General features: G+C 37.2%; 1 protein-coding gene across 1 annotated transcript; it reads right to left on the minus strand.

Annotated features, from left to right (window-relative positions):
- Window positions 1-13,152: 13,152 nt before the first annotated feature.
- Window positions 13,153-14,097, minus strand: LOC139153881 (olfactory receptor 2AP1-like). The gene has a single exon (XM_070728303.1). The coding sequence runs from the start codon at window positions 14,095-14,097 to the stop codon at window positions 13,153-13,155; it is 945 nt and encodes a 314-aa protein (XP_070584404.1).
- Window positions 14,098-24,522: the final 10,425 nt, after the last annotated feature.

Genomic DNA, 24,522 nt, shown 5'->3' on the forward strand with positions numbered 1-24,522 from the left:
AGCTTATCACTGAAGAAAAATATATCTAGGTTTGCTAGAAGCTATCACACTTTGCATTACTTTACTGTGACACATCTTTATTCATAGTTGTGCATGAAATAATTACTTAATAAATTATTTTATTGCCAAATATGGCCAGTTCCTAGTTCAGTGATGGGCAACCTTTTGAGCTTGGTGTGTCAAAATTCGCCAAAAAACCGAGCATAACTCGGGTGGTGTGTCACCTTGAGAAAAAAAACATAATTTTGTGATATTTATAGTTTAAATAACAAATATGTATAATTATTTAACTTACCTGCTTAGTGACTTCTTTGTTAATCTGTCAGTTGGTTTCAACTGCGACCTAAATTTCACAGCGACCTAAATTTGGGGCTCAATTGTAATTGCAATTCGAGGACTACCTAATGACATTCATAATCACGATAGTTTCTGACACTGGATTACACTAGGATGGGAAATACGAGGTGAAACGGGATGAACCAGAAACTCAAATATACTGCTCAAAAAAATAAAGGGAACACTTAAACAACACAATATAACTCCAAGTAAATTAAACTTCTGTGAAATCAAACTGCCCACTTAGGAAGCAACACTGATTGACAATCAATTTCACATGTTGTCAGCACATTCAACTTTGTACAGAACAAAGTATTCAATGAGAATATGTCATTCATTCAGATTTAGGATATATTTTTTGAGTGTTCCCTTTATTTTTTTTTACCAGTGTATTTTTTCACAAAATGTGTGCACACTTGTGTGCATGCTTGTTTCTCTCTCTCTCTCGGCGTGTGTGCATTCTTCATATATGAAATGTTGGCGATCTGATCAGGGTGCGTTTCCTCCCTCCCTCTGCCTGTGTCGGAAAAAAATATACTGGAAGCTCCTTGAAACCAAACCCAGCGGAGCCTTATTTTACAAACAAAATGGCTCGTTCCGTCCAGCCCAGTGAGTTTGCCTAGCTCTCCCCCCCTACTGCTACCTCTTCAGCACTGTGCTCACCACAGAAGCGCCTGCCTATGGCCAGGACCATCTTGCAAAAGCGCTTCTTCCTCTCCACGAAATAGGCGCATCGCCCCGGCTGAGGAAGAGACACCACCTCAACGGCATGCACCGCCATCTTATCTATAGGTGTCACTGTCGTGGCTCCTCCCCCTTTCTCCTCCTCCTCCTCTCCCATTCACCCCTACCCCGCCCCGCCTCCCACTGGACGGCGCTTTGCTTGCTCCTTCCCCGCCCTTCCGGCTCTTGCTCTTTCCTGGCTCTCCCCCACCCCCCTGCTCTCCACCCCCCGCGAGAGCAGGGTGCCAAACTCAAAGCACAAGATGGCGCGGAGAGCCTCTTCAGCCAGTTGGTGCCCGTGTAAGTGAAATGCCAGGGCTGCGAGGAGAGGTGAGGTGCCGGCATGGCTTTTCTTCCTTCAGCCGCGTGTCACTGAAAGTGGCTACGCGTGTCAGTGCTGACACGCGTGTCATAGGTTCGCCATCACTGTCCTAGTTGCTTGCTGTCCCACTAGTTTCCAGGGCATCTTCATTTGTGCCCCCAGAATTTGTAAGGAATCAATTACTATATTTTTCACTCCATAAAATGCACTCTATCCACCCCACCCCACCCAAAAAAGTGGATGGAAATGTCTGTGTATCTTATGGAGCCAATATGGGTGACAGGCAGCAGTGGAGAACAGAGGCAGCTATCCCCACTGCCTGGAACAGCTGATCGGTGGTATTCCCAGAAACTGATCCAACCACTGATCAGCTGCTTGGCTGCAAAGGCTCCAATTTTCCCCAGTGGAGACAGAAGACATGCCCAGGCTTTTTGCGGTTTGCTGCAAGGATGCTAACCAAATGAATACTGGATGGATGGTAGGTGGCAGAGCAGATTTTTCTTTCTTGTTTTCCTCCTCTAAACCTAAGTGCATCTTATCACCACTAGTGTCTTATGGAGCAAAAAATATGATAATTTCCCATCATTTTGAGTCTACTATTAAAATTCTTATCTTTAGAATATTGTTGGCTCAAAAGATAATTTTAAATTGAATTTCCTTGTAATGTTTAATGTTTTAAAACCTGATAAAATATATTTCTTATGTAGCTTTGTTTATTAGGGCAACTACTGTAAGGTATAGCAAAAAAGAAAGCATACTGGCTCTAGGAATATACACTGGCATTTGTGCATATCTTCTTTTTGCTTTGCTGGATGGCTCCTGATAATTTCTAAATATCTGATTCTTTCTAATAAATATTTTAACAGCAAATTGGAGTGTATTATTTTGTATTGGATTGGTTTACACTTTACATGGTTTCAAATACAGTGATTCCTTGTCTTATGAACTTAATTGGTTCCAGGATGAGGTTCGTTAAGTGAAAAGTTCGTAAGACGAAACAATGTTTCCCATAAGAATCAATGGAAAAGTGATTAATGCATGCAAGCCCAAAATTCACCCCTTTTGCCAGCCGAAGCGCCCATTTTCACACTGTTGGAATTCCCATTAGGCTCCCCTCCATGGGAAACCCCACCTCTGGACTTCCGCATTTTTGCGATGCTGCAGGGGAATCCCAGCAGCGGAATCCCAGCATTGCAAAAATGGGTGCTTCTGGAGGTGGGGTTTCCCAGTGAGAGAAGCCTCAGCAAAATCGCAGTATCACAAACACAACAACACAAGAGCGCACAACAGATTTAAACTTAATATTAAACGCTCCAAACTTGACTGTAAAAAATATGACTTCAGTAACTGAGTTGTCGAAGCGTGGAACTCAGTACCGGACTCCATAGTGTCATCCCCAAACCCCCAACATTTTACCCTTAGATTATCTATGGTTAACCCATCCAGATTCCTAAGAGGTCAGTAAGGGGCGAGTACAAGTGCACTAGAGTGCCTTCCATCCCCTGTCCTATTGCTCACCTATATCTCCTATACCTTTCTTCTATTCCTCTATCTCTTCTTCTATTCTTTCATTGATATGTTCTATTACTATATCTTCTTTTCTATTCTTTCTTAGATATATTTTACTATGAGTATCTCCTCTATAACCTTCATCATGTATTTTACTATGTGCATATACCCACTAAAACCCTCATTGTGTACTGGACAAAATAAATAAATAAATAAAATAAATAAAGAGAAGTGGAAAGAACACACAGCATTGGCGTGTCCCTGTGCTAATTGTACAGGTATCTGATGTGATTGAAACACAACATGAACTCATGTTATTGCAAGTCATCTGGATAGGCTGAACTGCTAATAGCACATTAAAGAGTTTAACTTTCTCATAGACCAGTTGATTTTCAATGACAGAGACGTCCAGTACATAATATGTATTCAAGAGCAACTTGAATATTCATACTTATTCACGTTAAGTAGCTTATTATTAGACAAAAGGGGAAAATCTTAAAAGTCAAAAATCTAGATGCAGATTTGCTTTCACAATCAGTTTGTATTAGTCATCCAGAACATATACAAATAAGTCTGATATGCTGCTTGCCTTCCTGAACTTTGCTTCCTCTTATTTGGAAACACCAAGAACACAGAATATAATACAGCATAATAGAGCTGGAAAGGACCATGGAGTTCTTCTAATCCTACAACTGGCCTAGGCAGGAGACCAAATATTATTCTGGACAAATGGGTGTACTATCTCATTTTAACAACCTCCATTGATAGAGCATCCACAGTCTCTGGAGGCAAGATATTCCATTGATCAATTTGATGTGTTTTCCCTCATTAAGATCATTTATGAAGATATTGAAGAGTTAAGACAGAATCTTGATGTATCCCACTGTATGATTCTCCCTATGTATATGTAATTCCATTGAGGACTACCTGTTGAATGCAGTTAATCAGCCAGTATCTGTCTCATATTAATATACTTTGTCAAATGCCTTACCGAAATCCAAGTATACTCTGTCCACAGCACTTCACAGGTCTGCTAACTTTGTCAAAGAATGCAGTAAAATGTGTGTGCCATGATTTGCTTTTGATCTTTGAAAGACATATATAAGTAGTTCTGAGATCATATCTACCAGGCCATTCTGGGTTCTACTTATCTTCACTACCAATTTGGGTTCACAACGTAAGTGCACGCTTTACTCACTATGATTGTGTGCATGCCCCCATCATTCCCGGGTTAAGCTCATGTGTGCAAGCGCAGAAGACTTTATACATGTGCATAAGGTTATTTTCTTCTAAATTTGGCTCTGCTGGATGGATTTCAAGCCAGAGGACTGGTTCAGGGGCATGTCCAGCAGCCCTTTCTACCTGTTCAGCAATAGGGGAAAATTCCTGCTAACCAGTTTTGTAGAACTGGTCTGAACCAGCAGGAATCCATCTCTGTACCAGGTCCTTCAGAATTTTGTGTTGTAATTCATCTTGTTTTGGTGATTTGAAGTAATTTAGAGTGAATTGCCTATTTTGACTTGTATTCCTTATCTGTCTTTTATGGTACTGCTTTTGGTAGGTTGGACTATTATTTTCCTTTCCAGATACATAAAATGAATTAAGCACTTCTACTTTCTCCTTGTTGCTCATCACCTCCTTTCTTACTTAATTGTTTGTTTCTTTGACCTTTTTCTTGTTTTTTTTTTATTTGAAAGCTTTGTTTCATTATATTGAATATAATGTCTTAGTTCATTCTGAGTCTTAGTTCATTCTGAGTCTTAGCTTTCCTGACTTCATCTTTGCAGATTGAATTAGGTACTGCTTTTCTGCCTTAGTCATGTGTATCTTGTTCCATTTTTATAGTTGTCTTTTTATCTTTAGTTTTTCAGGGAATTCTTTATGTAACCATGCTGTTTTCTTCTTGGATCCCTTATTTTATTTTTGTGCTAAATTTGGCTTTTATAATCTCATTTTTCAGAGTTTTCCAAGTTTCTTTCATCCATGGAATCCTTTCCAAACTCTCTCTTGGTTCTCTTAAAGTCTAAGATTCTAGTTTGACTTTGTTTTATTGCTTGTGCCTGCATTATTTTGAATTCCAATATGACATAGTGACTTTTCCCCAAAGTTCCCATAAGTACAACTCCTTGTATCATTTCATCTCTGTTAATAAGAATTTAATCCAGTATAGTTGATCCTCTAGTTCCTTTCTCTATTTTTTAGGAGACAACATTGTCTGCTAGATTCAATGTGTATCTCCTACTAGGTGCAAAGTTTGTGTCCCAGTTAATGTCAAAATAGTTAATGTCCCCCATTACTATTGTGGTGTGCTTCTTGGACACCTTAGCTAATTGATTAGGAAAAAATTCATCTATTTCCTCTGTTTGATTGGGTGGTCTGTAACTTATACATATGACATTTCATTCCTTTTTCCCATAACATTAAAACCAAATTCAAGAATTTCATCATATTTTGTTTTGCATTTCTGTAGAATTAAGGCTATTTCTGATATTATGATATTTTTTTTTTGAACAATTTAAATCCCTCTAAATGTACATGTCAAACATGTATTTCATCTCATTGAGTTTCGGTAATGGCAACAATATGTGCACTCATGCACTAGGATTTCAAGTTCACCCCTGTTTGTTCCTCATGCCTTGATGGTTAGTAATACACATCAGAGTCTTTTTGACTGACCCTGTATTTGTTTCCTACAACTCCTGTTTTGAATCTGAGTTCCCCTTCTTTCTTATCAGTTGGTTAATTGAACGCCCTGAAGTTTATGCTTGGAATTAGTTCTCAAAGTTCATCTTCTTCTTCCTTCAGTTTTAGCTTAAAGTCCTAAGGCAAAACAGTTAATTAAAAATTTTTTTCCTGATTCTTGTGAGGTGTAGCTCATTCTTTACTGGAAACTCCCTTGCAGCTATTGTAGATCTTGGTCTAGGAATCTAAAGTTCTCTTGATGGCACTATTTTCCCCATTGGATATTCACCTTGCTTTGGGTGAGAGGGATACAGAAAAAAAATACAAGCCACCACCTGTGCCCTCATCTTTTCATGACTATCTGCCTAGTCTCTTGATATTGTTTTCAGATTCTTTGTTGCACCATTAAACATGAAAGAGGACAAAGATATAATAATCTGTAGATTTATTTTAGTCTTAGCCACATCTCTGATATTTCTTCCTGGGAAACAGTAACCTCCCTTCAAATGGTGGTGTGGTATACAAATTGCTGGCTCATTTCCTCTGGACAGTGAGATTCTTATCAGCAAACCAAATTCTGTCTCTTAAGGAAATCTGATGTACTTATCACCTCCCATCAATCGGTATTCTTGATGAGGTCTCTTCTCCAGGTTTCTGCTTGCTTTTTTTCCAAAAGAAGTTATGAAATTGATTATTTAGCTCCAGTGGGATTAGAATATACTGGATTGGGTTTGTTTTTGCCTTTATGAGTGACATGCCGCCATTGTTCTATCTCTAAAGGTTCATTTTATTTTATGTTAGTTTATAATTTCTTACTCTATTCAGTTCAATCTTCTTCCTGATTGGGATTTTTCATTTTATTTTTTGAGTTTGAGAGTGGCTATACTTTGTCTCTAAACTGCTTGCTTTTTCTTCTGTTCTTTATTCCTTATTATGTTTCGTTTGGATACATCTTATTTTGGTGGGAATTTTTCATTTGGTTGGTTGAGTCTCAAAGTGGTTAAATGTATCTCTGGAGCCTTTATTTTCTTCTTCTTCTTCAAGGAATTCACTTAGTTTAGTTTAAATTCGTTTGGGTGAATATATATATGGAACAAATTTTGCAAGTCACAGAAATTTCAGACTATTTTACCATTGCTAGATTTTAAGTAGGTTTTTTCCTAGCAATTGCTAATTTAAAAAACCCCCAAAAGTTTATTTCACATATAAAAAATTCCAAAATTTACCAATGTTTTTTTTAAAAAAAATTCAAAACAATTATTAAAAATTCAATTCTGAAATGTAATCTTTGGGTCCCCCTTGTGGCTAGTGTTGAAATGGAACTTAAATACAAATGAGGTTGCCCTCTACTTTAGATACAGTTTGCAATCCAAAGATGAGTACTCCTAATGGAGTAAAATAAATACATAGAAAAAGAAGCTTTCTTTTTAATAAATACAGTGTTTTGCATTTATTAAAACATTAAAAATAAATTTTAAAACCCTCGAAAAATGTCAAAAAATGTTTTTCAGAATTTTTTTTAAAAAATCCAATTCTTAAATGTTAGTCTTTTGGTCCCTCTTATAGCTAGTGTTGAAGCAGAACTTTGCAGTTTTGCTTTGTGATAAGTATAAATCAAGCCTTACCTTGCAGTTTTGTAGCTAGTGCATATAAAACTTTGACTTGTGATTAATGTATCGCAAAAATTCCTGATTGATCTTTCAGTTCAATGGCTTGTGGCCATTGGAACTTTGACATCTTTCCTCGCCCAATGAATGAATGTTGGATGTGTGATGTGCAAATCTGTTTACTTAGTTTTAACTGTGGGGTTTTAGAATACTATTTTAATGTAGATTATGTAGATTTCTAATATGCTATAAGCCGCCCTGAGTCCCAGGAGAAGGGCAACATAGAAACCAACCAACCAACCAACCAACCAAATAAATAAACAAACAAACAGACAGACAAACAAACATACATACATACATACATACTTACTTACTTACTTACTTACTTACTTACTTACTTACTTACTTACTTACTTTATTCATGATGGTTCAGTTATATGCAGGTGAAAAATATGTTGCATTCACAGATTACATTCAGTTCATTTCATAAAAATAAAAATATACAGCATTTAAGATTGAATAAAGAACTTTGCCATTAATATTGAAAAAATAGAATACATTTATACACATAAATTTGCAATTGGCATTTGTACCTATACAAGCACCTTGCCCAACCTGTATCAGATTAAGGAAGTCTTCTCCCCTCCTTGTTTCTGTCCTGATTAAATTCTTGGAGACTATCTTTCTATGAAATACAGCCTTCCTCAATTTCTGTTTCTTCTCAGATTGTTATTTAGCTTTTCTTTCACCATCATTGCAGAAGTCTAAACTAAAATATGGCTGCGACTACCATAATTGCCATGTGGAGATTCAATTCATTTCACCAAGTATAACTCTTAAAAGTATGCAACACTTAACGTTGAAAAAAACATTGCAATTCATATTGAAAAATTAAAAAGAGTTAATTTATAGACAGTTGCTATAATCCCTGCTCCCCATACTGGCTTAGTTGTGTACAGTTTCACAATCTCTTCTAATCTATTATCAGTAGCTCAGTGGTGGGTTGCTCCTGGTTCAGACCGGTTCTTAGAAGTGGTGGCAGGAGGCTCTGCTACTTGCTGCGCATGCGCACATGAAATGGCAGCAAAAATATTTACAACCCTACTACTGCAGTAGTTGGGTGCAAGAACTGAGTTCATGCAGCATTGTAAGGAAATAAAGTCTAGCTCTGAAATTCCTCAAAAATAGTTATTGTCTTCGGAGAGGGGCGGCATACAAATCTAAATTATTATTATTATTATTATTATTATTATTATTATTATTATTATTATTATTATTAATACTGTAATAATAATAATAATAATATATATTTTTCTGCCTTACATGAATTTCTGCTGAAATATCTGCTTCTGACATACAGAAGTATGTCTGCTTCTGTCTATGTTTGTTTATCTCTGTTTTTTATAGTCATTAACTTTGGATTTCTGCAATATGAGAACCCTTCCATGTTTGGAAATTTTAAATATTTCTCTATTAGCAGTGGCAATGGGTGAAAGCACTTTATTAACAAAGATTAAGTTCTTGCCCAACAAATTGCCATAAATACATTTCTGACGCTGAGTCATTGTTTCAAGGTTTGGCAAATAACAATGTTACATAGTGCTCAGTTCAATTATTACTTTATTGAGGAAACCCCATTATTAAAATTAGGCATGAATATTTGAATGTAAGCATCCAAAGATTTGACTTATTCAACTCTTATTTTTCATATGGCTCTGCTTGCCTCTGAGTGTAGCATTTCTAGAGAAGATCAACCAAACCAAACCAAACCAAAATAAATCAAAAATTTCATTTACTATCTTCTTGCTTGATTGTCTTTAAGTTGAAAACCCTGGTAAAACAAGAATATAGTAACAGTAATATATATAGGTAAATTTTGGTTCCATAGCAATTGGGATGTGAGTGAAGCAATTACAATTTCTCCTGCTCATGTTTTCTCTCGCATTTGCCTAATTTAAAGATATTATATTATACGTTCTTTATCATTGTACATTATATTATACTATACATTATATTATACATTATAAATTCTAATCCTGTCTTTGCCAAAAGCCGCTGAGTGATTTTGATCCAATCATTTTCTCTTAGTCTTAGGAATGAGGCAATGGTAAACAATTCTGAAAAAAATTGCCAAGAAAACTGCAGAGGCTTTGAGAATTGGTCATGACTGAATGGAAGGAAAAAAAAATACTTAATTCATCAACTAATTAAAAAAAAGATTGCATATTCCTTTAATATTTAACAGATTAACAGAATTGGAAGGGATTTTTTAGATCTTCTGGTCCAACCCCCTGCTCTACACCATTTTAGACAAATGGCAGGCCAGTCTCTTCTCTAAAGTTTTCAGTGATGAAGCTCCCACAATGTCTGAAGGCTACTTCTGTTCCATTGGTTGATGGTTCTCACTGTTAGGAAATTTCTCCTTATTTCTAGGTTGAATCTCTTCTTGATCAGTTTCCATCCATTATTCCTTGTCTGGCCTCACAAAAAACACTCCAAAGGAGCATAAAAAAATCAAACATATCAGAACACAATCATTTAAAAGTTTTATCAAAAAATCAAAAGGTATGCAAGAGATTAGTTGGTGATAATAGAATTAACTCAAGATCTCAGCAGTCAACTGGGACCCCCAAGTTTGAAGACTTAACCAGGTGTTGACAAACTTATGAAGAAGCCTAGAGCCCTTCCTTGAGGGAAAAATACAGTCCAGAGTTTCAAGTTCAAGTTTCAAGTTTTATTGGATGTATATGCCGCCCCTCTCCGAAAACTCGGGGCGGCTAACAACAATCATGAACAATATACAATAAAATCCAATACTAAAAGCAAATTAAAACCCATTAATATATAAAAACCAAACATACATACAAACATACCATGTATACAGTTGTAACGGCCAAGGGGGAGAAAAAGTCTTAATTCCCCCATGCCTGGCGGCAGAGGTGGGTTTTAAGTAGCTTACGAAAGGCAAGGAGGGTGGGGGCAATTCTAATCTCTGGGGGGAGTTGGTTCCAGAGGGCCGGGGCCGCCACAGAGAAGGCTCTTCCCCTGGGTCCCGCCAAGTGGCATTGTTTAGTTGATGGGACCCGGAGAAGACCCACTCTGTGGGACCTAACTGGCCGCTGGGATTCGAGACGAATGAATGAATGAATGAATGAATGAATAGATCTGACCTCATATTATAGATGGGAGAGAATGGTACAGAAGGTAGATGCCACAACCTGTTTATTCTGTTAGATCTGATGAGATGGACAGCTGTAATCAGGGAAAGGCAGGACCTAAAATAACTAGGCTTCATGCCATGAGGAGATTTAAAAGTCAAAATCATCTTGAATTTTTTTGGTCAATGCTTTTTCTTCTGTGTTATTTTTTTAAATTTAAACACATATCAACTTGATCCTGAAAACTATTTAATATATATAATGGATAAATAAATGCAAAGTAGAAAAACTGTCAAAAAAGTGTGGTTTGTTTTGTTTTGTTTGTTTTGTTTTATTGAAGTATAGTCAGAGTTTTCACTTGGCTACACAATTGTAACTTGTACTTAGAGCCTATTTTTTGTACATTCTAATTAGTGATTTAAAGGAAATTGTGACAATTGCATTTAACTAGTTAGGTTGAGCATAATGGTTGCCAAGGGACTTATATTATTTTTCCTCATAGGAATTTTGATAGCAGAAATGAGAATCAAAGCAAGTGAATGAAAGCTAAAACATTAACTGAGAGTTTGTTTTGTCAAAAATAAAAGGATAAAACTTTGTTAAAAAAACCAAATATGTCCAACTGCCTAAAAGATGAAAAGAATATTGTCATAGGAATCCTTCAGGATAGGAAATCTTGTACCAGTGAGATCATCATTTACATCATCCATATTCACAGTATTTTCAGAAGTAAAGGCTGCAATATTTGAAAGAGTTGGGATATACTGTAATTACTATTCTGTATTATTTCACTGATAGCTTTGGAATAAGTTCACTTTGAAAAGAGAATGTTTTAAAAGATTAATCTTCTCTTTTTATAACTGTACTACAGGTAAAAAGTTGTGAGCATGAAAAGAGCTGTTCTTACATAATTTTGGGATGCAAAAAATGAAAATAACATTTAAAATTATTGGCTCTAGTTTCCATGATATGATATATGATAGGTAGATAGGTAGATAGGTAGATAGGTAGATAGGTAGATAGGTAGATAGGTAGATAGGTAGATAGGTAGATAGGTAGATAGGTAGATAGGTAGATAGGTAGATAGGTAGATAGGTAGATAGGTAGATAGGTAGATAGGTAGATAGGTAGATAGGTAGATAGGTAGATAGGTAGATAGGTAGATAGGTAGATAGGTAGGTAGGTAGGTAGGTAGATAGGTAGATAGGTAGATAGGTAGGTAGATAGGTAGGTAGGTAGGTAGGTAGATAGGTAGATAGATAGGTAGATAGGTAGGTAGATAGGTAGGTAGATAGGTAGATCCATAGTTGTCTCCCTTCCTTTTAATTATCAGCAAAATACACACACACACACACAAACACAGGTAACATATTTTTGCTGAATTGAAAATGATATATTATGCAGATGTATTGCTTCATAATGGCAAACAACTATCATCCATTCCAGTTGCTTATGCAGTTGCAATGAAAGAAACATATGAAAACTTGAAAGAGCTCTTAAGATGCATTAGCTATGGTCAACATCAATAGTCAATATGCAGTGACCTGAAAGTGGTTGCTATCTTACTTGGTCTTCAAGATGGACATACTAAGTATTGCTGCTTCCTGTCTGAATGGAACAGTCATGCGAAAGTATTGCACTATATCAAAAGAAACTTGCCACTATAGCAGATATTGCAACCAGGGAATAAAAAATGTAAAGTATCCAGCACTTGTAGACAGCAACAAGACTTTACTACCTCCATTACACATCAAGTTGGGATTAATGAAATACTTCATAAAGGCAATGGACAGGAATAAAGCAGCTTTCATATACCTGATAAGTAAATTTACACTGCTTAGTGCTGCCAAAATAAATGAAGGAATTTAGGTTGGCCCAGAGATCCATGAACTTATTTACAATGATGTGTTTCTTTCTCTATTGCATGGCAAGGAAAAGACTGTGTGGATATCATTCGTGTCAGTGACATCAAATTTTCTTGGAAACAATAAAGCAGCTAACTACAAGGAAGTGGTTGAAAACCCCATACAGGCTACAAAACCTTGGTTATAAAATGTCCTTAAAAGTTCATTTTCTACACTCTCATCTGAATTTCTTTCCATCAAATTGTGGAGCAGTGAGTGATGAGCATGGGAAGCACTTCCACCAAGACGTGCAACTATGAAAAAAATCAAGGTAAATGGAGCCCAAAATGCTTGCAGACTACTTTTGGACAATTGTAGGAGACAATCCTTTCCTTGAATACAAAAGAAAAGTCAAGAAACAAAAGGGACACAAACTAAAGGCAAGATTAATGAGAAATTTAAACTTTCGAACATTTTAAACTTGTTTACTAATTTAGTTTTTCTTAATAAACATATACAATAGATTATTTCATGTATTCACTGTTGTAAATATAATTCAATTAATTTTAATTAAAAAATGTATGGGTTTATATATACGTATTACGTTTTGATGCATTATTTGCCTATTATCTGTAGTTGGGAAATGTAAAATGTCCATTGCATGAAAACTAGAGCCAACTAACAAATTTCTTTATTATATTTGAATTCAGCATGTGAAATTCATTAAGAAAGTGCACATTTCATTTCTGCAACTAAAAAATTGAAAATTTGTAGAACAGTGTTATCAATCAATCATTTATCTTCCTATAGTATATGTTTTTATGCAAATATCTATTATCTATTTTACACATAGTTTTGTCAGTATATATTGTTTAAAAAACATTTGATCTCAGAAGGATGTGATTGATATCTTTCATATCCCTATGTATTATATTCATTTATTTTATATAGAAATCAATCACTTCTAATTTTTAAAATATCACATATTTTCTGACAGCTCTTTTAAAAGATTTGCTCACTTCCTTATTTCTCAAACTGTATATCAGAGGATTGAAAAGAGGTGTAAAGACTGTATAAAAGAGAGAGACAATTTTGCTCATTTTGTTGAGAGCTACAGTATTGGGGTGCATATATACAACTATTAATGTTCCATAAAATATTGTAACAATTATAAGGTGAGTTGAGCAAGTGGAGAAGGCTTTCTTCCTTCCTATAGCAGAAGGGATTCTCAAAATAGTGATGATAATGGAGATATATGAAGCCAGGGTGAGCAAGAATGGAGGAAAGGTTGCCACAGAAGTAGTTACAAAGCTGGACAACAGTAGTAGATGAGAACCACAGCAAATGTGCTGCATCAATGGCATGAAATCACAAAAGAAATGGTTCATTTCACTTGGGGCACAGAAATTTAACTGTGACATTTTTAATGTAATTGTGGTGACCATAATCATGCCACTGAGCCATGAAATTAACACTAACTGAATGCAGCAACGAGTATCCATAAGAGACATGTAATGAAGTGGCTTGCATACTGCAAGGTAGCGATCATAAGACATCACCGCCAGCAGATAACATTCTGTCGCTGCTAGAAATCCAAAGAACCAGAACTGCACAATGCATCCTTTAACAGAAATAAGCCCATCCCCAGTTAAAAGGCTGACTAGCATCCTTGGTAGAATAGTTGAGCTATAGCAAGTTTCTAAGCAGGATAAATTCCCCACAAAGAAATACATTGGGGTTTGAAGGTGGCGGTCTGAAGAAATAAGAGCAATGATGAGAATGTTTCCTGTCATGGTTACAAAATAGATTATGAGAAAAAGCAAGAAGAGGAGTAGCTTCAAATCCTGGAGATCATCAAATCCCAGCAAGAGGAAATGTGTAACGATTGTTTGATTTTCTTGCTGTATGCCACACATGGACTGCATCTGTTGGCAATCAAATAAAACAAACATTTTAAAAAGGCAGCAGTTGCAAATGAAATATCGTACATACAAAACAGAAAAACAAGACTTAACAATTTATTCAAAAACTGTTAAATTTGCTTTCTAACGAATTATGGGGAAAGCTACAATCATGCTCAGAGCATCCCCTAAAGAAATCAATCACAAATTTACCAGGGATTTCTGGTAGTTGTATTCCTAATGCATCTGAAAACCACTAGATTGTGAGAAAGTTGCTATTTATCCTCCTACATTTTGCCTTGGAATATGAAATATGATGTGTTTTCCAGGAGCACCACCATCAGGTACAGTTGTAAAACTATTGCATCTTCCATTCTTTTAAACATCTGTAAAGCAATAATCTTGTAGCAATTGTATTAAGGGTTAAATGCAGATGTACAACCTTATTAATAATAAAATGCAAATACTTATACTACCACATTTTAGATGCTGTGGGTTAGGATACATCAGCTTGTTCTCTGCCCTAAGTTTTACTATTCTATTCTAGTCCATCATATGGCACTAATATTCTTCGTAGATTACATTCTCATCCATGAAGTGTAGATCCCACTGTTTACATGAAGCTCATGATATATTACATGAAGCTCATGATATTACTTTATCCAAGCAAAGAGTTTGGAATATTTAATAAGATTTGCTTACCAGTGGTCTGAAATATATTAAAGTAGAGATTGTTATTTATTTTTGCAATAATTGGATCTATTTTTGCTTTCTCCTCAAATTCTCTACAAGATGTTTTCAGTTGTTTGAAATGAATATCTTTTAATCCAATATGTTCTGCTTCTATGTTTATATATCCTCCATAGTAAGTGGAGCTAACTTTCAAGGATGGGAAGACACCACACCTAGCCAATCAGGATTGAGTCTGGAAACAGTATAAATAGCATTCCCGTGCCTCAGTTCCACCTCTTTTAATTAAGTCTTGAGCCTAGGACACATGCCTTTACATCTCTCCGATTCCTCTCAGTACTCTAGTTTGTCTGATTCATTATTGCAGCAGAGGCGGAGTAATGACACGGACACAAAGAGCTGGATTTAAACTGGGTCATTTTTATTAATTAAATTTGCATAAGGCACCATGAGCTTTTGGAGAGAACCTGTCAATCATTCCCAAAGATGCCCAAAGGAGAACACGCAGTTGCTAAACACCACCCAGTTTTCTGCCCCTAACCTGCCTACCCAAATGACCAAAGATAAGCCAATTAGCCTAAACAGGGGGGGCAAAGCACCCCCTAACTGCCTATCCTTAACCACAGTGTGGAATAGGTGAAAAAACGGTCGCAGAAAATACAGAGACTGCCAAAAATTCCTATTTGGCCGCCTAAGGGCGACCCACAGTGGCACACTGGAAGACAGGGAGGGCGGGCGGGTGTTCGCTGCTCGGCGTCAGGATGAAAAGGAGGCCCCAAGCCTGCACAGCCCCTTTTATAGGGCTGGCAGGCTCCGCCCCTGATGACATCATCGGCCTGGCCGATGACTCAAAATGGCCGGGATCTCACGAAATCTCACAAGATCCCGGCCTTCAAAATGGCGGCTGTGCTGAGGGCCGTGTCTCCCTGGCCCTGCAGCAAATCCAGGCCGGGGATAAGTCACCAGACAGGCATTGCAGCAGAGGCGGAGTAACGACACAGACACAAAGAGCTGGATTTAAACTGGGTCATTTTTATTAATTAAATTTGCATAATTTATTCATTAAATTAGCATAAATTTAACTAAAAAACTAACAAGGACCCGCAGGGTCAAACAATTACTTCCGGGGCAGAAAATGACGTCAGAAAAACTTCCGGGGTAGCTCCATGCTGATCCAGGTGAAGGGCCCCACCCTCACCTGGATCCCAGCCATGCACCTGCATGTGGGAGGTCTCGCCGTCTAACCCCTACAAGGGGATAGAAATGGGCGGGACCCAAAGACAGGTTCCCCCCAATTGCTCAGATCGAACTAAAGGCACCATGAGCTTTTGGAGAGAACCTGTCAATCATCCCCAAAGATGCCCAACGGAGAACACGCAGTTGCTAAACACCACCCAGTTTTCCGCCCCTAACCTGCCATGGAGTGGGGGTCAGATCTCTATCTTGGACCCCCGACTCCCCCCTCTATCTGTACCAGCTCGCACAGTGACCTCTGCAGGTCCTGTAAGAAGATGGTGTTCCCCTGTTCTGACAAGTGAGCGCCGTCAGCACGGTAAAGCCATGGCTGATCTATGGTGATGTTGGGATGGGAAACCACTACCCCACCCAACTCTCTAACCAGCCTACCCATAGCCTTATTAACCTTTCTCCTGACCTTGTGAATGGCCCTAAGGGAAATGGCGTCCCTCCAGACAATCCTCGGGAGGATCTCAGACTAAACCACTTGCGTGGTTGGCCAAGCCATGCGAAGAACACGCAGGTCTTTGCGGGCCTGACAAATTAATGCCAGACCCCCAAGCACACACAGGTCATTGCCAATACCAACCACCTGGGCGCGACCCCTTTGTGCCGACCAAACAGGAGCAGCGGGAGAAGCCCGTCCCACCGCAGACCTCTTCTTCCCATCCAGACGATGTTGACTCACCGGCCCAAAGACAGCTGGGTCCCCATGGCGGTTCTTGCTGCGGAGCGGCCAGCCCAAAAGACCATACTGTGGCCACACAGCAACGCCGTCAGTCTCGCCCTGATGGGACTATCTAGAAGAGGGCAGAGAAAGGTTACCTAGCGTGAAATCCTGTCCTATGACCTCAACTCGCCGTACATAACCTAAATAGGCCGCTGACCGCCAGCGACCAATCTCCCGGATCCTATGACCCGGGAAACCAGACACTGCAGCACCGATATGGAACGAATGCCTTCCGTACCCAGCGGGGTCAATGCCAATTGTGACTAGAGCCCTGGTCACCAAAGCCCAAAATAGATAGCTTTGAGGTTTTATTATTTTTTTTTTGAAAATCTGGACTGGCTGAGGAATGAGTTCAACTCACAATAGAGGTTTCCCTCCTCTTCCTCCCTCAGCTTCCCCATGCTGCCCCTTTCTTTCTCTTGGTCCCATCTACAAAAGAGAAGGAAGACACAGTTTGGAGGATGGCTCACATACTACAAGATCCACTCCATCATTCTCTCTCTGCCCTCTTTGCTGGTGGAAATAGCAAATGTACCCCAATGAAGGCAGAATGCTGTTGCTGTGAAAAGGCAAGTAGAGGAGCACTTCTCTCCCATACCAGGGCTCTGGTCATGCCACTGTCATGATAGGATGATAGCTCTTTCATCCCTCTGCTGTGACAGGATGACAGGGAGCTGCAGCAGAGGATCTAAAGTGCCATATGAAGCTCCGGAGCTGCAGGTTGCAGACCTCTTCTCTAATTCTATGTTATAGCCCCCCCAAAAAATTCCCATTGTACCTTTGTATCTTTTATTTGTTTGTTTTCCATTTTCAAATCCAATAAGAAGTTATATATCTTCTTAATTAGTTTTTCGTCAGAGTTCAATGTCAAAAGGTGTTTGTCCTCCATAAAAGCCATATTTTTTAAAGGTCTAAGTTATATCTAGTGGCAACTTGGAAACTTCACATGTAGATTGTATTTGTAATTGTGGCAACCATCATAATGTTATGCCCCAGTTTTCCAGCTCTTGCTTCAATTTTAGTTTCCCCTCATTGTCCAAAATGTCTTTATAAGTGACAATTTTTTCCAAATTTCACCATTTTGGATATGTAAAAGCTTCCATCATTGAAAGCCATTCTGGGATTTTCAGATATGCTTTACGTTTTATTTTTTGCCATATATGTAGTAGTGAATTCTTTATATAGTTATTTTAGAAGTATCTATGCAGTGCTTCTGGTTCAGTCTGGATCTCTGAACCAGTAGCAGAAGTGGCAGGAAGCTATACTCACTTGCCCAGGATGCTTCTGTGCACAAGTGTTGCATGCACTCACATGTGAATCAGTAGCAAAAGCATCTGGAACTCCACTACTGAGCTTTTATTCTTCTCATATCATAAGAAGGCATGCCATCCTAGTTATCAAATAGTGTTTTTTGATCTTGTCTTACCAAATACTATATTATTCTTTGATCAACAATGATGAATAATTGAGGAATTGTTGAAAAAATTGTAGATGGTAAAACTTCCACTCCTGACATTGATTAAATATAGATCAGGAGTATGTTATGGAATTAATAAATGGTATATTATTGCCAATATTCCTATATAAACAAGAGGAAAAGATGGGATAGTAAGCTATTTTTAATTTTAATTAGGATTTATTGACCAACAAAAGAAGAAAGAAAATTGAGAGACAAAATTGTGTGCAGCAGAGGACACAGAAGAGTTCAAAATACAAAAAAGCAGAATCAATGAAAAATTTTAAATCTCACAGAAAATTCAAGCTCGCTTCTGTGATTCAAGATAATTCTATCCAAATATGAGTTTCATAGTGTTTACTTTCTTTCACACAACTCTCCTTTTCTTTTTATATTTCTTTTGTAACTGGGCATAAGGATACTAAATTCCTAGGGACTGCCTTTTTCAATTCTTTTGACAATAATTCATTCCTTACCACAGATCACACACTATCCATTATATCTCACCAGTATTTACATTAAAAATTTTCCATTCATTTTCTTATTTTCAATAAATATTCTATAAATGGTACACAAATATTGTACCTTCACTTGCATTATTTCTCCACAGATGTACAACATTAAAATCATGCTCCCAATTTTCTCTGTCTAAAATAATTAGTTTGGACTTTTCAGATCTATTGTGCACCACACAGTTTATCTAAAATCCATTGCAAATAATTTGGATCGCCCTGGCAACAGTATGTTTAATTTTGTTCTATTTTTTTTTAATTTCCAGCTATATTTCTTGGTATTTTATTTATCTTTTTAAAGTTCTTAATCAATCTTGGCTTTCTGGCTATGTTCCTTGCAACTGCCTTTTTGTATCCCCCCCTCCCCACCCTCCTCACTTCAAATGGTGACTGCTGAATACCGCAGTTCCTTTGCATGATTTTTGGAAGTTGTTTGCCATTATTTCATCCTAGTGCCGAGGGAGAATGACTGGCACAAGGATACCCTGTGCTACTCGAGGAGGTGGCCGGGTTGGCGGTGGGGTTCCCCAGACTCATTGTCTTGGGGGACTTTAACCTGCCGTCACTCAGCGAAACCTCTGGACTGGCACAGGAGTTCATGGCCACCATGACAGCCATGGACCTGACTCAAGTAGTACAGAGTCAGACTCATGAGGGGGGCATGCACCCAACATGGTATTCCTCTCTGAGCAATTGAGTAATGGTCTGAGACTAAGGGGCTTAGAAGTGTTGCCTTTGTCATGGTTGGACTATTTTCTACTATGGCTTGACTTCCTGGCTCCAATCCTTCCCCGTAGGGAGGCGGAACCGATTAGGAAGTTCCGCCCCAGATGCCTGATGGATCCAGAGGGCTTTCAGAGGGCACTGGGGGTTATTCCAGATACACTTATCCACAGTTCGGCAGAGTCTCTTGCTGAGGCATGGAACAAGGCTGCAGCGGAGGCTCTTGACCGGATTGTGCCGTTGCAACCTCTCCACAGCACTAGACCTCGTAGAGCTCCATGGTTCAACAAAAAGCTCTGGGAGTTGAAATGCCAGAAGAGATGTCTGGAGAAGCGATGGAGGAAGAGTAAGTCCAAATTCAATCGAACACTTGTAAGAGCTCACATTAAGACTTACAAAGTGGCGCTCAAGGCGTGTATCTTTGGTCTTTTTTAAATTAGGGTTTTTAATTTTTTTTAAATATTAGATTTGGTTATATGTTGTTTCACTATTGTTGTTAGCCGCCCCAAGTCTGCGGAGAAGGGCGGCATACAAATCAAATAAACAAACAAACAAACAAACAAACAAACAAACAAATAAAATACCCAGTTGTGCCAAAGGCAGGACAAGAGCTTACAATCTTCCAGTTTTGTTTGATGCTTTAATCCTTACTTTTGGCTCTCAGGTTCTATTGATACAGATGATAAATTTGTTTTTTTCTTGTTTTGACAGCCCTCATTCATTTTTCAGTTTTTACTCATGGATTTGGAAATAAAGTATTGAATTAGTTCAATATTGGCATATCTCATTTTAAAAGAATATTAAAGTATGACTGATCTCAGCTCCCTCCCCCTCAAGACCCAAGTTCTTCTTAACCGGCTTAGCATAGGGGGAGATGTTCATGGGAAGGAGGCTGTGTGAAGGATACTGAATGTGTATGCCAAGATTATCATCACCCAAAAACATGAAGGACATTCCAGATGTCCAGATAAAGCAAACAGGCAGCATACCTGCTATATTAGGCAGCAACAATATGGAAGAGGCTGGAAGCAGATAATTATTTTAGTGACAAAGGCTTCAATTCAGAGCATGTGGGAGAAAGCATGGGCAAACTATTCTTGTATTATTACCATAAAAACCACTTGAAGATTTTTTTTAAAAAAAGATTGATGATTTCAAAATGTCCAAATTCAGTTATAGTAAAAGTAACATTGAGTGCACCATTGGAAGAGCTGAAGAACCAGATTAGGAACAGAAAACCATGGAGAAAATCTATCCAAGTATCAACCCAATCAAATTCAGCTGCTGAAGTTTTAAAATGCTTATTAATTTTTAAAAACGAAGATAACAGAAAACTGACCTTTTCCTATGGGAAAAAGGAAAAACAACAAAGCAGGGAGGACGATTGTTCTTCTGAGGTATATAATAAAGAGAGTGAATCTATAAAGAAGAAGAAAAGAGCACAGTCATTTCTGGACAGAAGAGTTTTGAGGACATTTGAGGAAAGAACTACCAGTTAGGCTCAGAGCCTGAGCTATAAAGCCTGTTTCCTAGTTACATTAGAAATGTTTAGGAAAATCCAGGACTGAAGACTAGACTGGAAATTTTAAAAAACAAAATCTGAGGAAACAGCGAAGACAAGAAAACTGCATAGATGACATGTCTCCATAAATCAACCTCAGGTTAATCAAGTATTTATTTTCAGATAAAACAACAACAATGCTGATATGATAATTCTGAACATATTTATTTATACTTATTCATATGTCAGGTAGTAATTTGTTCAACAGGATCAAATGCAAGCACCCTGACTATAAAGACCTAACTCTGTATAATATTTGGTTTTTAATTTAATCTTTATTTATTGTCAGAGACCAACTATGGTTTACTTAATCAAGAGTGATATTTTCAGGTGACCACAACCTATGCAGATATGTATATATTACAGTGTTGGAGAAATCTGTTAAATAAATAGAAGAAAATGTTATATATATTTTCTTCTATTTATATCATAAATAGAAGAAAATGTTTATATATTTTGTATATTTTCATCTTCTTTTGAATAGTCATTTAGTATTTATTTTGGATGAGTGTATATGCCAAGATATTATACTACTTTTAAATTCATGAGACCCTGGAAATATGTTACACAACTAAATCTCTCTTTTTTATAATGTTCCCACATATTGTTACACATATGATCTGTCTTATAGATTACCTTAAAATAAACAGAGATACTCTGCTATTGAGAAAAAAACCTAACAACCAAAGTTAATTTCTTTCTGTCCAACTTTCAACAAGAAAGAAATGGCTCTTTAATCAGTTTTCTTCAAAAGCACATTTCAGTATTTGAATGGCATGGAAATATGGGTTGGGGGAAAAGATCAGTATTATCAAAATAAACATCTAAATTCAAAATCAGAAACAGTCGCAGTTATAGTCCATTAGCTCTTTAGAACTGTTTTTCAGTGTTTGGTTCAGAATTTCTTCCATTCTTCTACTGTATTCCAACTTGCCAAAGATTAAACAAGGAACTGTTTTTGCAATTAAAGTTTTGAAATATGGCACATTTTGTTCCAAATACCTAATACTGTATAAAAAGTGGAAAGAAGGAAATAACTAAGGCAGAATACCAGCAAATAGCCCAAGCCTGTAAAGATAAAGTAAGCAAAGCTAACAATCACAATAAAAAAAGGCTTGTAACAAAAGTAAAAAATAACAAAAAAAACTTCTCCCAACATATTAAAAACAAGAAAAAAGTGAAGAAATCAATTGGCCCATTGCAGGGAGAAAGTGGCAAGGAAGTGACAAGCAGCAAGGATAAAGCAGAGCTACTTAACTTGTTTTTTGCATCTGTCTTTACACAAAGGGGAAAAAATAGTTCAACCTGTCATAAACAACATCACAAAAAAATATATTAGGAACACAAATTAAAATACGGAAGTGAACACCTGTCTACCCTAGATGAGTTTAAATCACCAGGACCAGATGGATTTCACCCCAAGGTTCTGAAGGAACTGGCAGATGAGATCTCAGAACTACTGAACTATATCTTTCAAAGATCCTAGAGCACCGGAGAACTGCCAGAGAACTGTAAAAGAGCTGATGTAGTTCCCATCTTCAAAAAAAGGAAAAAATAGACTCAGGAAATTACAGACCTATCAGCCTGACTTCAATACCAGGGAAGATTCTGGAAAAGATAATCAAGCAATGAGTCAACAAACATCTAGAAACAAAGTAATAACCAAAAGCCAACATGTGTTTGTCAAAAACAGATGCCAGACTAATCTTACAGCATTCTTTCTCAAAGTGGACCAAAGGAATGCTGTTGATTTAATTTACTTGGACTTCAGTAAAGTATTTGATAAAATAGGCCATAACCTACTACTAGATAAAGCTGAAAATGTGGGTTATACAGCAACATTACCAGATGGATTCAAAACTAGCTAATCAACAGCACTCAATGGAACTGCATCTACATGGAAGGAAGTATGTAATGGAGTACCCCAAGACTCTGTTTTAGGCCCAGAACTCTTCATCAATGACTTGGATGAAGAAATAGATGGGGATCCCATCAAATTTGCAGATGACACCAAACTGGCAGGAATAGTCAACTCTCCAGAAGATAGATTCAAGATACAGAAGATATACAAGATATAAAATCCAATGATGAAAAAAGTAAGGTTTTACATTTAGGCAAGAAAAATAAAATGTACAGGTACAGTATAAGTAGTACCTTGCTCAACAGTAGTAATTGTGAGAGGGATCTTAAATAGGGCAACTATTTAAATATGAGCCAGCAGTGTGCTACAGTTGCCAAAAAAGCCAACTCAGTTCTAGGCTGCATTAGAATCAAGATCACAGTGAAGTGTTAATACCACTATATAATGCCATGGTAAGGCCACATTGGAATACTTCATTCAGTTTTGGTCACCATGATATAAAAAGGATGTTGAGACTCTAGAAAGAGTGCAAAGAATAGCAACAAAGATGATTAGGGGACAGGAGGCTAAAACATATGAAGAATTGTTACAGAAACTGGGTATGTCTAGTTTAATGAAAAGAAGAACTAGGGGAGACATGATAGCAATGTTCTAATATCTCAGGGGTTGCCACAAAGAAGATGAAGTCAGGCTATTCTCCAAAGTATCTGAGGGTAGGGCAAGAAGCAATGGGTGGAAACTAATCAAGGAGAGAAGCAATTTAGAACTAATGAGAAAATTCCTGACAGTTAGAACGGTTGATCAGTGGAACAGCTTGCCTCCAGAATTGTGAATGTTTCAAAACTGGAAGTTTTTAGGAAGATGTTGGATAACCATTTGTCTGAAGAAGTGTAGGGTCTCCTGCCCAAGCAGGAGGTTGGATTAGAAGACCTCCAAATTCCCTTCTAACTCCAAGTTCCCTTCCAAGTTATTACAATTATTATAAAATTGATGAAACAGCATTGGGCATTCTATTTTGTTAGAATAATACTGGCCTTGAGGTATGAAATACTTTGCAAATAGGTGAGAAAAGGTGAATATATAGAAATAGTTCCCTCTAGTGCAAACTCTGGAACTCTTAATATACAATTATGCCCACCCCATTCTCAAAGGGGTCAGCCTCATGCTTCTTAAAAAGATTATTTATATAATGGAACTTATTGATAGTGAATTTATAAATTTTTATATAAAAATGGGAAAGGAATGGTGACATATGCTTATAATTTTGCTCAGTTGTTGAACTATTAATATTGTTTCCTGATTGCTTATTTGCACTCTATGATAATCATTAAGTGTTTTATGTCATGATTCTTGACAAATGTATCTTTACTTTTATGTACACTGAGAGCATATCCATCAAAGACAAATTCTTTGTGTGTCCAATCACACTTGGCCAATAAATAATTCTATTCTATTCTATTATATGCACATCACAAGAATGAACCCTGAAAATTTGACTTGCCAGATATTATATACGCAGAACGAGAATGAGAGGGAGAAAGTCACAGTATGTTCACATTATATCAGAAAATAATTCCTAATGTTTAAATTATTTTACTAAACAATAGGGAAAATACAATAAATAAATAAATTTTGTATCATATTTATATTATTTGTATTATATTTGCAGGC

This window comes from Erythrolamprus reginae, chromosome Z (genome assembly GCF_031021105.1).
Source record: "Erythrolamprus reginae isolate rEryReg1 chromosome Z, rEryReg1.hap1, whole genome shotgun sequence".
NCBI classification, from domain to species: Eukaryota; Metazoa; Chordata; class Lepidosauria; order Squamata; family Dipsadidae; genus Erythrolamprus; species Erythrolamprus reginae.